The 14,517-nt window shown below is 36.3% G+C and overlaps 3 protein-coding genes across 3 annotated transcripts in view; 2 read left to right on the top strand and 1 right to left on the bottom strand.

Moving 5' to 3' along the window:
• LOC109090510 (actin-binding LIM protein 1-like) overlaps positions 1-5,957 on the bottom strand; it is a 69,924-nt gene extending 63,967 nt beyond the window's left edge. Inside the window, exon 1 of the mRNA XM_042767828.1 lies at positions 5,772-5,957. Coding sequence (XP_042623762.1) covers positions 5,772-5,784 — 13 coding nt within the window. The 5' untranslated portion in view covers positions 5,785-5,957. The remainder of the gene's footprint in view (positions 1-5,771) is intronic.
• A 1,004-nt stretch (positions 5,958-6,961) lies between these two features.
• On the top strand, positions 6,962-10,356 carry LOC109066614 (probable tRNA pseudouridine synthase 1). The gene is made up of 8 exons (XM_019083643.2): positions 6,962-7,170; positions 7,318-7,416; positions 7,835-7,890; positions 7,984-8,065; positions 8,163-8,235; positions 8,338-8,477; positions 9,263-9,319; positions 9,419-10,356. The coding sequence occupies exons 1-8, from the start codon at positions 7,005-7,007 to the stop codon at positions 9,646-9,648; spliced, it is 903 nt and encodes a 300-aa protein (XP_018939188.2). The 5' UTR covers positions 6,962-7,004; the 3' UTR covers positions 9,649-10,356.
• A 2,653-nt stretch (positions 10,357-13,009) lies between these two features.
• The window catches only part of LOC109067921 (attractin-like protein 1), a 93,639-nt gene continuing 92,131 nt past the window's right edge, over positions 13,010-14,517 (top strand). The window contains 1 exon segment of the mRNA XM_042767823.1: positions 13,010-14,154. Within this exon segment, the coding sequence (XP_042623757.1) occupies positions 13,919-14,154 (236 nt within the window). The 5' untranslated portion in view covers positions 13,010-13,918.

The raw sequence follows: 14,517 nt of genomic DNA, 5'->3' as shown, positions 1-14,517 counted from the left end.
TAGGACTACATAATTATTACTGGGATGTACTGAAACAACATTAAGTCAGAGTATATTTGATAGCGGTCTCATTTAGACAAATCAATTTTTTTGAAGGAAAGCATAACTGTTATGATTGCACACTTGCAAAATGTGGAAAATATTGCTCAAGTTATCAGTTATTATTGCATTCACCACAATAAACAATGAATGTCACAATTGTCTTGTAGACATTTTTTATGGACTATTGTTTAAATATCAGTTATTATTTCTTTCAAATTACTGTAGTAATTTCTCTTTTCAGTTGGCTCTGAGTAGTGTTTGCCTTGATTAGGGTTTACAGGCTCTGTTTTTAATCATGTTACTGCATAATTTAGCCATTTCTTTTAAAATGAAAGAAAAACCTCAGATAAAATGCTTTGTAATGTCAAAATTTGCAACCCCTGTAAGAATAATATACAAAGTATTTATGACTTATTTTGCAGAAAAATAACCCACTCTGTTCACCCAAATCTCTAGTTAAAATCTAAAACTTGTCTTAGTTAGCAACAGTAAGGGTTGTATACCTTAGCGAAGGGCCAGTTTGTTTTCTCCTGAAAATTAAAAAAAAAAAAATCTCCTATGAGAAAAGAGGGTAAAGAAGAGAGATCTGATTTCTGATGTAATAAAGTATGTAAAAACAGATGGTCTGAAAATGCAGTAAATTGTATGATTGCACAATTTAAACTGTGGCCAAAGGGGACGATTCGAACACTCACATTGACTTTCCCTTGAGTTCTTTTGTCCTTAATACTGAGCTAATAACACTTTCAATTACCTAACTATATTCCTGCCCATAAACCTAACCCTGAAACCTCAATAAATAAATTTCAGTTTCTTCAGTATTTTTACAAGGTCACTATAAGAGGCAAGAAGACAAGGGATCAAATGTACTTTGGATTTTGTGATTATTTTTTCACTACATTGCAGAGCATAATGATCCTTTGTTTTGAGAGCAATCTTTACTTTTAGCCACATCTTCTACAACAACACAGGAAATAATTAGGACAAAAGTCAGCTGGTAACCAGTAATATCTGCAGCCCTTTCCCCCACTGGTCTGTAACTAGACTTCTGACCACAAAGTGAAATAAACTAAGGAAAGGAAACTGGCTTTGACATAAACCAGGCATCAGGAGAATGTGGCCTAAAACATTTTAGCAAATGCACAGTAAGATAAATTCCCAGTTGAAGCTGAGCATTTATTCTGTAGGCTCTCGGGTGGCTCTGGAGCTGAGCGTAGATGAAGCATTCATCAGGATGGCGATTTTTTTTAGCGCAGAAGCACAGAATCAGCAGCCCACAGGGAATACAAAGCTCAGGAGTGTGTGGTCAGCTGGAATCAGAATGATGGACTCCATCTGGTGCTCACACACCTGCAAGTTATATATAAATATATATATATATGTACAGTATATGTGTGTGTGTGTGTCTTTACACTGTACATACATAGTAGGGGCCAAAATGATGAATCAGATGTTCTCATTTTCACTGAAGAGCAAGAGCAAGATGCTCACTGGGTCATACTAAAATAAGGCTTATTTTGCATAACAATTTGTAATGTAATCTGTATTTTTTGTATTAAATGTGTTAAATGTTACTGTAAAGTATGTTAAAGCATTTCAGGTGTCTCAGTGGTTGGATCCACTGCATGTATCATTTGTATGTATCTTAATGAAACGGAATGGAAAATATGCAACAGTATGACCTGTTAAATTTAATTTAATATTAAGCATTTAATATTTTGTGCTCTTTCCTCATACAATTATTTATAAAACTGCTGGTGTTTTTTTGGGTAGAGTACATTGAGATGTCTGTCTTCACTGCTAAATGAGGCCTGGACTAATTCAAACTGAGACTATCTTATAAGCACAAGGCAGTGTAAAACATGTCTAAAACAAAACCCAATGGTCAGAACACATGGAAATGTTTCTAACCCTCATTACTCTGGCTCCTGCCCAGCTCCTGCCATTGTTTCAGGGGGAGCCGATTCACTGATGTGGCGTCATACAGGATCTCCATGAAAGTTCGGAAAAAAAAATGCACCTCAGAAGTAGAATAGGGTACATAGAAATAAACAGGAAGAAATGCAGAGTGCTAAAGTACAAGTCATACATAGATTCAAAGAGTTTAAATTGGGGACATAACCCAGGACTGCGAGTTCAATTCCTGCTACTGCTTCCTCCATCATCCCTTCCCCCACTCCACTTGACCAGCTCATCCAAAGAGAGGTGACATCCTAGTTATAGGAATGTAGTGGGTCCGGGCTCGGCCGACTGAGGGCAGTTTGGGAACAGAGAGAGGCAGAGGGGCAGCTTCCTGGTGGGATCAAGCTTAATTAAGCCTGGAACAACAACTAAAGCCCTGTGGCTTTCATGAAGCTGAAACCCCAGCAATCAGCAAGCATGCTCCACTTCCCCTTGTCATCTTAACGGGGGCAGGTCTGTAATGCAGAGCACCACCAAGTCCACACAAAGAAACAGAGCTAACAGGGTAAAGGTCAACATCTTGCACAGTTCGAAAACTACACCTAAAATTAAGGCTTCTTAAAAAACAATTTTTAAACTTACTTTTGGCCTGTTTTGCACGTTTTAGACAGAATGTGAGTCTGTGCCATTAGTGAGATACTTTCTGCAGGTTACATCATTACGCCAGTAGGTGGTGACAAATGAGTGAATCAAGTGACTCATTGAATCATTTACTCAGCTGCTTCTTAATAGACCTTTTACATAAGAGCTTCATAGAACAGTGCCATTACCTCATATCACAAATTCAGTATATTCTAAGATCTAATTTGTTGAAGCTGTGTGCTGGAATGATTCATACTATTTATTCAGCAAATGCAACTCTGACTAAACCTGAGTGACTGAGCAGGACACAAAGAAAGCCTAGCAGTGAGCAGGACAGCAGCAATTATGATGTGTCATTCTGCTGAAGTAAAGTGATTGTGTTTCCGTGTCTCTGAAGCAAAGTCATGTCAAACAGAGTGGGTTCTATTGCAGCAAATCTCCAAGCAATCTGGCCTCCATCCTGCTGCTCACCCCATCAAGAAGCAAGACTCAGAATTTGACAGCCACTTAAAGCATTGATAAGAGACATATCTTACAGGGCTTGGATGACATGAATTGGGACAGCGATAAGTAGAGCACACTTCATTTATAATCCTCAGTCTAATCAGTCTTGAAATATCTCACAAGAAGTTATAATTTAGTATCAGAATTTATTATTATTTTCTTGCATTTTTAACATATTAAAGGAATAGTGAGGGTGAATAAATGATGACAGAATTAGAATTTTTGGATGACCTATACCTTTAAGAAACACACTGAACCATCACCAGTTTGTTTTTCCATCTCAAAAACTGCCAATTTCTGAAGATGAAAGTGATAGAGCTGTCATGAAGTTATCTTTTTTGGGGAATATATGTGAAGGCTGTTGGGAAAGAAAACTTTAAAGCCCAAATAAAAGCTAGATGTTGTTAGACACGGTTTACTTTTCAGATTCTCACACTGACTTCAGCTGACAGCTTTAACTGGGCTTCCCTAGGGGCCGACAATGATCTAGAGTCGGAGAAATGGAGATACAGAGAGAAAGAGGGAATGCACCTTGAATAGATAAGTAAACAATGGGGAGGATACTCAGAATCACATCAAGAAGATGTGCCAGTTAATGTTTAATCGTTTGTTCTTTTGAATAGTGGAGAATGGAGCTAATTGTCACACTTTGTACTTCTGTGAATATTTCTCAAGGTTTATTATATTTTTAAAGTCTTGGCTGAAAAAGTAATGCAATATTTCCACCATTAAAAATACAGTAAATTTAACACACATTAACCTTTTGTGACAACTTGCCCCAATAGCAGAGCATGTTGTCACAGTATATATGTTGTGAGCCGGCACAATAGAACCTTCCATTAAATAGCTTATTAAAGGCATTTTTTTTCTGCTTGTGCATGCTGTTTCATGAATTGTTTCATCACAGAACCTTATATTTACTGAGAAATAGCCTTTTTGATAACCTCACTGTGTGACAGATTGCCCCATTTACCCCTACTTAGATGTTTTTGATATATTCTTTGACTTTGTCAAACTAATTCCATAGTTTTACAGATGTCTGGTGTTGTAATTGCACTCCAGTGACCTCAATGATTAAAATAAATTGACTGGACACCTGGGAAAAGGCTTGCTGATCTTAAAAGTTTAAAGTGAACTCTATTACTCCAGGCTATAGGGGTCGTATAGGGACATGGCAAGAAAAACATGGACTTGCACTTGAAAGTACTAGACTGCACTGCATTTGGGACTTTACCAAAATATAACCATCTGAAATCAAGCTCAAAGGTTAAACACACTTCAAGCCAAAATGTCAGATACAGAAATGTTATGACCAAAACCCTCCAAACCTATAAACAGAATTATTCTACATCTACTTCAGTTTAAGTTGCAGTTTTTTACATTTAGATTTAATTCAAAAAGAAGACTGCACCATTTGAGGAAAATCACCATTCTTGAGAACAACTATATAATTATATTAAAAAAAAAAACCTATAAACTCTGACTAGCCAGTAATACTGGCATTCATCCACTCAAACCTCTCTAGCAGAGATAGAAAAGCAAGCCTCAGACTCTGACTGAAGTCCTATTTAAATCACAAAAGCTACACTTTTCAAGAACATTTTCTTAGATCCACAAGTTTTTGAACACATGGTGTAAGCACAGTCGAGGCTTATGACTTTGGCTCATGGTAGCAGTAGCCCGATTCTTTAAATAGACTCAGCAAAACAAATCATCTGCAGTGGTTGCGGTGAGTCTGTAATTGAAGTCCAGAAACCATTCGAACTGTCAAAGCAAGAATAATAAGAAGAAACATTCCGTGGGCGTATACATACTAGCATCATCTCGCATGATGATAATATGAAAGGAAGAGCCTCCAACAGCAAGATGACAAAATGCAAATAATACACCAGTCTAATAGGCTTTGTTTCTTCTGTGTCCTTTCTTGAACTCAGAAAAGAAGGTAATTGCTTTATTTAACCCTTCAGTTGTCTTCAAGTCATTTTTAAGTCCATAAAGAATATACAATAAATACCACATTGCTTTTTCAATTTGAAACAGACCTTGTCAGGATTACCTGAAGAAATAGTGAGATATTATGCAACGTCAACAGCAAAAATTATCCAGACAAAGGGACACCTTTCACCAAAACTGTCTCCCAAACAAACAAATTAAAATTCCATTTTAATACACTTCAGAAACAGAAAACAGCAAACTGTCCATATTTTCCTTTTAATCAGATGTAGTTTAGGACAAAGGGGGGTAATAATCATAATATATAATTACCAAACATTATATGTTGAATGCTGACAGATGCAATATATTAATGTGAATATGAATCAAAGTTTGATGACAAGTGTAATGTTTATCAACACATGGTCTTAATCTTTATTGTATAGCTTAATAGTGTTTGTAATAATATTTTTTATATTTTAATTACTATGATGCTGCATGTAGCATTACTAGTGTACCTCACATGTAGTTGTCAGATTTGATATAGCCTATGCAAAAAAAATAAAAAAAAATAAAAAAATAATAATACAGGTGTAGCTACATTACAGTCTCATCAAGTTTAAAGGTAGCTTCATTCTCAGCAGAATGAAACACGTGCCAAATAGACTGACCTCTTTTGAGTACGAATGAATAGGAAATTTTGTCCTCGCAAATAATGCCTTTTTAAAAACTACATAAAAACTGGTTACCTCTTGTTGACATGATGCTGAATGATAAGCTGTATTTTCCTCCTGAAATGATGGTGGTGGTCGGCAATGTGTAAAATACAGTCCCCCTACTTCAGACAAGCAGAAAGTGTGCGAGCTCTGTGTCCATGAGCAGCGGAGCAGTTCTGGCGCTCGGCATCAGTGATCGCTACAAAGCGAGAGAGAATAACGGGAACCAGAGCCTTACACAATGGGCGTGTCCTGCACTGCTACGGTAAGTGGTTACAGTTACCGCTGAAGCAGTTATAGCTACTTTGACTAGCCACTCCTGCTTTAATAGTAACTACTGGTTTTCTGACTTTTGACAGATTGTGATGTTGCATTTTAAGTTTTTATATATTATCTTTCAGACCCTTTCTTTTCGAAGATTCAAGTCACTGTGATCTGTACAGTTATAAAAGATTGCAACTGGTTAATATGTAGCCATTTAAAATGTCCCATCCAAAAATGTATTAATAAACATAATTATATATATAAATAAATAAATAAATATATATATATATATATATATATATATATATATATATATATATATATATATATATATATATATATATATATATATATATACCCTCCGTTAGTATAGCCTACACAAAAGCAAAGCAGTGTAATTGTTTATTCTAATAGGCTACTTTAGTAATAATACTTATTCATAGCTTAATACTTAATCTCAAAGTCTTTGTCTTAATTCTATAATACATTGATTTGAAAAAATATCACAAACAAACATCCGACACATTGTTTTTGTTTAGCCTATCCTATGTCTTAATACTTCTTCAGTAATATGTCGCCATCATGTGGTTTAATATTTTACTGTGAACTTGTACTCGACGCCTTGTATTTAATACTAATTTAATGATTGCCTACATAAACTTTTATGCTGGTAGATTTGCTTTTATACGAGTTAGTAAAATACGAAGGACGAAAATGTTAAGATAATAAGGAAGCAGCAAATTATTTTATAAACATGGCCCAGCTGATCTAGAGTCAGCTTTCGTATTTCAGTTATAATTAAGTTTTGCAGGCGGCTATTGGAAACTGATCCTAGACCTGCATTTGAGAGCTGAGCAGCAATCAGTAGCCAGTGGATTAAGTGAGATATAATTCCTATCTGAGATCATCATCATTTTGAAAGTGCTTATCAGAACCCATATTTGACTCAAAGAAACGTGCTGATATCTGTCACTCTTGAAAGAACTACAAGTACCTACCTACATGGCAATGGCGTCATCATCTCGCGCCGCGATAGCAATAAGCATGGCAGTTCAGAACAGTTCACTATCTAAATTGCAGTCTTTTAATGGCATATTTGCCATTTATAAGAAACAGGGTCCCACCTCCGCAGATGTGTTAAACACTCTGAAGAAGGCGCTTTTAAAAGGTAGGCGCGTTTTTAATTTTTGTTCTGTTATCTTGTGATTTATTCTTTGCAGTGATGTCAGTCCTCTGCATTGGGGGTTGAGATAAGCACTCATAAAAATAATTATCAGAGTACTTTTTATTGTGTAACGAGTTTATCCTTACACAGAGGCAGGTGTTGCAAATCCCAATCCTCGCAAAAGGAACAAGCAACCTTTAAAAATTGGCCATGGTGGCACCCTGGACAGCAATGCTTCTGGTGTACTTGGTAAATATAATCAAGTATCTTCTTCTACTGTGAAACATTATACAAACAAAAATTAGGAGTTAGATAAGAGTTAGATACATTAGAGTTTTTATGTCTCTTTTTATCACTATCACACAAATGTCATCATGTTTTAAATAATAAAATGTTATAATCATGCAAATGGTACAAGCAGACCTCTCTATAAAAACGTCCAGAACTGAGAAAAAAAAAAAAAAACTCATTTTGAGCAAACAGCTTTTTATATATAATCTTGTAATTGAAATCTACGAATGCAAATAAGTATGAAAGAAAACATGTAAATTATGTGATTTTGCTTCCAAAACAAGGCATGAAAAAATAATGGTTTTGCCTGTAGAATTAAGAATATGATATAATATAAAATATGAAAGAATATTACTTAAGACCTAATGTTTTGCAGTAGTTGGAATTGGCGAAGGAACAAAGATGCTCACCACAATGCTTGCAGGATCAAAGGTAAGTATTTTCTGGGTCACATCATGTTTGTGTGTCTTGTTTGTCATTCTCAAATTATGACTGTAACGTTTGATTCTGTGGTCTTTTTCATAGAAATACAGAGCTATTGGAGAGTTAGGCAAAGCAACTGATAGTCTTGACGTCACAGGAAATGTTATTGAAGAAAAGAGTTATGGTGAGATAGATTCATGGTTTTGTGGCTGCGCTTGTGATGGGGGGAATAGATATCTCACAGAAGCCAGTCTATAAAGATTAATGCTTGTTTTTCCCAGATCACATCACAAAAGAGGCTTTTGAGGAGAAGCTGAAGCAGTTTACGGGTGAAATCATGCAGGTTCCACCTCTGTAAGTCAATTTGTTCTGCTTGATACTCAATACATTCTTCATAGACGTCTAAATGAATTAGGATTCTTGATGTCATAGACTTTCTGATATTTGCGTTTATAGATATTCAGCCCTGAAGAAGGATGGCAAGCGCATGTCCGTCCTGCTCAAGCAAGGTCAAGAGGTTGAGGCTAAACCTGCACGTCCAGTCACAGTGTACAGTCTCTCTTTACAAGACTTCAGCCCACCATATTTCACCATAGGTTTGTCATTTTTATGCTATATTTGGAAAGACGTAAGAAATGATAAATATTAATAAATGGTAACTGTGTTTTCTTGTACAACTACTGCATTAAGAGAGTTAAAGAAATAGTTCACCCAAAAATGAAAATTTGCTGAAAATGTACTCACCCTCAGGTAATTCAAGATGTAGATGAGTTTGTTTCTTCATCAGAACAGATTTGGAGAAATTTAGCATTGCAACATTTGCTCACCAATGGTTCCTCTGGGAGTGAATGGGTGCCGTCAGAATGAGAGACTCCAGTCCATTAGTTAACATCTAGTAAGTTGCAAAGCTGCATGTTTGTAAAAAAAACAAGTCCAGCATTAAGGTGTTTCAGCTTTAAACTGTTGCTCCTAGTCAAAATATGTGTTTATAATCCATAATAAAGTTTCCTCTGGAGAAAAAGTCCATCCCTTGTTGTCTTCCTACCTCAAAATCCACTGACATATTGTTTAGAACTCTTTTGGACTGTTTTCGCCTTTCACGTAATAAGATGTTAATTGATGGACTGGAGTGTCGATCATTTTTAGATTGTTGTGATGCTTTTATCAGCTGACGGCGGCCATTCACTGCAGATGATTCCTTGGTGAGCCAAGTGATGTAATGCATACTCTACATCTTGGCTGGCCAGAGGGTTATTAAATTCAACAGATTTTCATTTTGGGTGCACTAGCTTAGAAAAAAACATAGTTTATAAAATCATTATGCATCATGCTGAACAGCTTTATCTTTTTTTAAATTTCAATTTACTTTATGCATTTACAGATGTTGAGTGTGGAGGTGGGTTTTATGTCAGAAGCTTGGTTGATGATCTTGCAAAAGGTAGCACTCTTGGGATATTTATTTCTTGTAATATTACTCCCAAACATTAACATTTAATTTACTTGACATAATCTGATTTTCCCTGCTGTACCCCCACAGCTCTATGCTCCTGTGCTCACATCAAGGAACTCACTCGGACCAAGCAGGGTCAGTTCACACTGGAAGAGCATGCATTGAAGGAGGATCGCTGGACTTTGACGGACATCACACAGGCTCTGCAGCCTTGCCCAAAGCCATCAGGGCAACATAAGAATGTCAAGAAAGCAAAATCAAAGCATATGCCCACCCCATCTGAATCTAAGGGTGGTGATGGAGATACAAACGATTAAAGGTGATGAAACGGCCCATCTGATGAACAAATTATATTCTCACTGAAAGAACTGTAGGAAATTGCCTAGTCCACTCTGATTTGATCTGGCCTCTATTACCATCTATGTGTATCCATCTTCATGGCCATGTGAGGATAAAACTGGTGGCATCAGTATGTTCAAGCTGATAGAATTTACTACAGTGTGCAAAAACAAATTCAGTTATCAAAGACATTTTTTATAATTATTATTTCAATTTAATAACCACTTGTCTCAGATCTTATGGTGCCAAGAGAAATAAAACATCATTATTTTGATTGAAATAGATTGTGTTAAGCTAAAACTCCATTGTTATTGTGGTGACAAAACACAACTTGGCACTTATTATTTGTGTAAGCCCAAAAGTGCTGTAGATAGTGGGCTTTTCTTTTCTTTGTATTTTTTATTACACATTGACAAGCTTTTAAATTTGATAATAGATTATTAATGCATCTGAATTCACTTAATGAAAAAGGAAATATATGCTTGAAAAGACAGTTATTTTGGTTTGTTAATAAATACCGATGTCATTTAATTTCTATGCTCCAGATCCAGTAAATGTTCCAGTCTTTACTTTTTATTTTCATGTTTGGTACAAACCTTAAATACTAAAAATAAAAGCAATACCTGACAAGGGATTATTGCTGTAGTAATGTATTAAATAGCAATAAATTACACTATTGTTCAAAAGTTTGGGGTTTGGTTAGATTTTTTGTGTTTCTGAAAAAAGTCTCCCTAATGCCTAACAAGACTACATTTATTTGTATAAAAATACATTGTAATATTATTCCTGTGATGGCAAGGCTGAATTTTCTGCGGCCATTACTCCAGTCTTCAGTGTCTCAAGAATCCTTCAGAAATCATTCTAATATGCTGATTTGTGATGCATTTTGTTCTTTTTTCCCCTTCTTTGATAAATAGAAGGTTTAAAGGAATGACATTTTTTAAAAATAAAATCTTTTTATAACAATGCAAAAACCTTTTGATCAATTTAATGCGTTCTTACTGAAGAAAAATATTAATTAGTATTCCCCGATATTTGGAATGGTAGTGCAGTTTTTAAAATATGAATGTATTTCTATTCATTTTAAGGGAAAAAGGTGTTTAAACAAATGTCTCAAACGATAAAGCAAATCTAAACATTAAAAATATGCAATTAAAAGCTGGTTTCAGATGGCACAGAAAAACACAATTACACAATGAGATTTATATAAAGTAGTATTTCTCTTTCTCTTACTGAATCAGTCTTTTACTGAACTGAATCTAGTTTTTAGACACTTTTTAAGTGCTCGGATACTAATCCCTCTTAGTCAGGGATAAGATCACATTCAGCTCCTCTGCTCCCAGACTCTGCGTTCACCCATGCTTTAATGGCATTAAGAGCAAAGAAAGAAATCATGTGAAATATAAACCCCATCTCCTTACTTGGCTACTTTTATCTAGAGAGAAGAGGCAGTACAGATATCGGCACTGGCATGGATAAATTGATCATATCTTTTTTACTTTCAGCTCACAATATAATTTTTTACTACAATATAGCAAGAGTAGACGTCATGAACACCACTTCAAGTGCTCTAACTGTACAGCTATACTATATTGTTAAATGTTTACCATCTGGGGGCACTATAGGTGCTTTGGCTTCGTGAAGGATTTATGGCATGCCTGAAGTGCAGAGGAGTGAATCGTAAATCACCTGTGATTTATACATAACAATATATGTTTATTCTGCAGGTCACTGCTGTTGCATCACTGTGCAGTTACTGTGGTGCTCAGTGAGTCTGAGTTGCAGTTGCCTGAGGCTTTGATTCTTTCGTTCCTGAAGGTTTGAGGAGAAAGTGTCATGTTCCCCAGTGGGCCAGGAAAGAATGTAGCTCTAAGTGAGACAGGAATGTTCATTGACTGGAATATTGTGTAAATGCCAGCACTGAATATGCGGAGCACATAATGTGTGAATTAAATTTACAATAGGTTTGTGATATAAGTGTCATTCTTTTAACTTTAAATTTGCTCTTTAGCATGGACGCATGTATTTTAACCAAACAATTCTGTTTCTAAAGTCAGCGCTATGATGCGGTGATGAATATCTTCATTGCCTGACTGAATTGCGCTGTTGTGATGGGAATGATCTAAAAAGGGAAGTCTGTGAGGTGTGAGAATCATCACAAAATCCAGTAATAGTCCATGTGGAATATCAAATTCCCAACTGAAGTGAGTTTTTTATTACATTCTGTAAAACAACTGGCAGATTTACTATTGTGTGAATATGTGTTATACTAATGTTCTTAAAGAGACCCACCCTAGCGTTTGCTCTCTGAATGGTAAATCAAACTGAATACATATACTTTATCACTTAGTTATTGTTATTCAGTAAGGATGCATTAAACTGGTCAAATATGACAGTAATAACATTTGCATTTAAAATAAATGCTGTTCTTGTGAACTTTTTATGCATCTGTCCAAGTAAACTGCAGTGCAATTGTTTTCAACTGTGATAATAATATGACATATAACCTGAGCACCAAATCAGCATATTAGAATGATTTCTGAATGATAATGTGACACTGAAAACTAGAGTAATGGCTGCTGAAAATTCAACTTTGCAATCTCAGGAATAAATGACAATTCTAAATATATTAAAATAGAAAACAGTTATTTTATATAATAATAATATTTCACAATATCACTATTTTTACTGCATTTTGATCAAACAAATGTAGCCTTGGTGAGCATGAGAGGCTTGTTTGAAACATTAAAAAATCTTAACAACCTCAAATTATATTTGCTTCATATTAATTATATTAACAGAATGAATTTGTGGTGCATGAATGTTTGACACTAATGAAAGAACCCAAACAGCAGGGCATCATTTGTCTTAATTAAGTTGGCAGCACATAGTGTATTATTCACTAAGATGCACCTCTACACTTAGAAGAGGGACACAATTCATATTTGAGATGGAGGCTTGAAAGTGTGATGGGAATCTGGATCATTAAACCTTGAAAGTCAGTTAGAATATACATGTACATTACTACACTCAATATAATGTATGGAGCATGCTGGACTGTGTTTTGAAATTGTTACATGGTAGGTAAAATGAATAATCTTATATAATCTTAAATTCTAGAAAAGCCCTTTGGCTGCCACATAATTATTAAATATGTCCACACTATAACGTCCAACACAATTCCCTAGTTGGGAAATTAAAAATATGCTCTAAAAACTAACAGCGATAGGAAGTTGGGTTTTCACACACTTCCTGAAAATATAACAAAATGTATAAAAAGCTTCTCAAGTGCCGCAATGGATATTCCAGGAACGCGCATGCTGGTCTCTGTCTCTTTAAAGATGTCCTCTTCCCATTGCGCAGGCGCGGACAGCTCTGTGTTGAGTTTGCTCCAACCTGAGGAGCAGCCAGCGCGAGCTTCTCATACTATGGGAGCTTAAACGGTGGTCTAGGGGGCCAAAATTCACACACTGAGAGCGTTTCAGCGCACCGGGACGAAGAAGATATACACCAAAACCGAGGGTCGACGCATTCGTTAAGGAGTTTTTTACCTTGAGCCTGAAAAACAGCGAAAGAATATGCAGATAACGGATAGTTGCTCAGGTTTTCCAAATCCCCCAGCGCAGTGGACAACAGCAGAAACAACAACCATGTTACTAACTGCTGCTGTTTTTTACTCCGAAGCCTTCTCCGTTTAGCGTTTTTTCCCGTGGCATATGAACATCTAGCCACGAAAAGCTCAAGGTTTAAAGGCTTTAAATCACACCAGCAGTGTATTTGGAGAGCCAGCTGAATGTTTACGCTTTAAAATGGCTGCGGATGGGATCAGAATAAGACCGTTGAATAATAAGATGCTTTAAAGCTGGAAATATCTCATCACTTGAGTTATGGTAATGCTCTGGGAGGAACGATTTTTTTCAGTGTTATGGGGAATTATTTTTTTCCAGCCTTGTAACTGCAGGAGGTAACGTAGGAAATTCCTGCTCTTGTTCAGAAACAATGAGGCGTGAAAGATGATTTAATATGTCTGTGTTTATGCTCATTTTATCATATCACACTCGGATCTGGAGGTTAAACGATTGCTTAATTTTTGGGAAACTATTGCTGATATTTAAGGAATATCCTTGATCTGTAAGTGAACGGATCCCCCTGCTGTTTTAATTGAAACAGTCTGGACTCCAGGAAGCAGGGAAGAAAGGCCCTAAGATACTGATACCAAATCACCAACATCAGCAGCATCCATAAACCATGAATGCTGGGAAGAGGATGCTCAGACCTGAACTGTTTCTGGTCAGACAGAGACTGCAGGGCATGCAGAGATATTTATGGCTGTGTGTGATGTTCTCCCTGGTGCTGATTTCGGACGGCTCTCCATCTAAACCCTGCGAGAACAGCTGTTTGTCAGGCAGGTGTGTGAACGGATCTTGTGTCTGTGATCGTGGATGGGTTGGTGACCAGTGTCAACACTGCCAGGGAAGATTCAAGTGAGTATTTAATAAGGCATTTATGAGTATTAAATCAATCTGTTTCAGCTCTGGAGGAGCATGAAAGCATGTTGCAAGTGCTTGTGTGTCAGATTCACTGATAATGGTTGCATATAACTGAACACGCTCAGAAAAAAGGTACAAAGCTGTCACTGGTGCCGTACCCTTGCCAAAGGTACTGATACGTAGCCTACCATTTAGGAGTAGATAAGATGTAAAGATAAAGCTTTTGTATCTTAGAATACCACCCCAGTGACCGCTTTGTATTTGATCTCCTTCACTGTTGTTTGATTCAAATCTAAAGTTTTGTTATTGTGATGCTTAGGACACCGGTCCATTGCATGGTCAATTATCTGTGAAGCA

The sequence above is a fragment of the Cyprinus carpio genome, chromosome A12 (genome assembly GCF_018340385.1).
Source record: "Cyprinus carpio isolate SPL01 chromosome A12, ASM1834038v1, whole genome shotgun sequence".
NCBI classification, from domain to species: Eukaryota; Metazoa; Chordata; class Actinopteri; order Cypriniformes; family Cyprinidae; genus Cyprinus; species Cyprinus carpio.
Note: the sequence above shows the minus strand (reverse complement) of the source record. Positions and strands in the feature narration are given on the sequence as shown.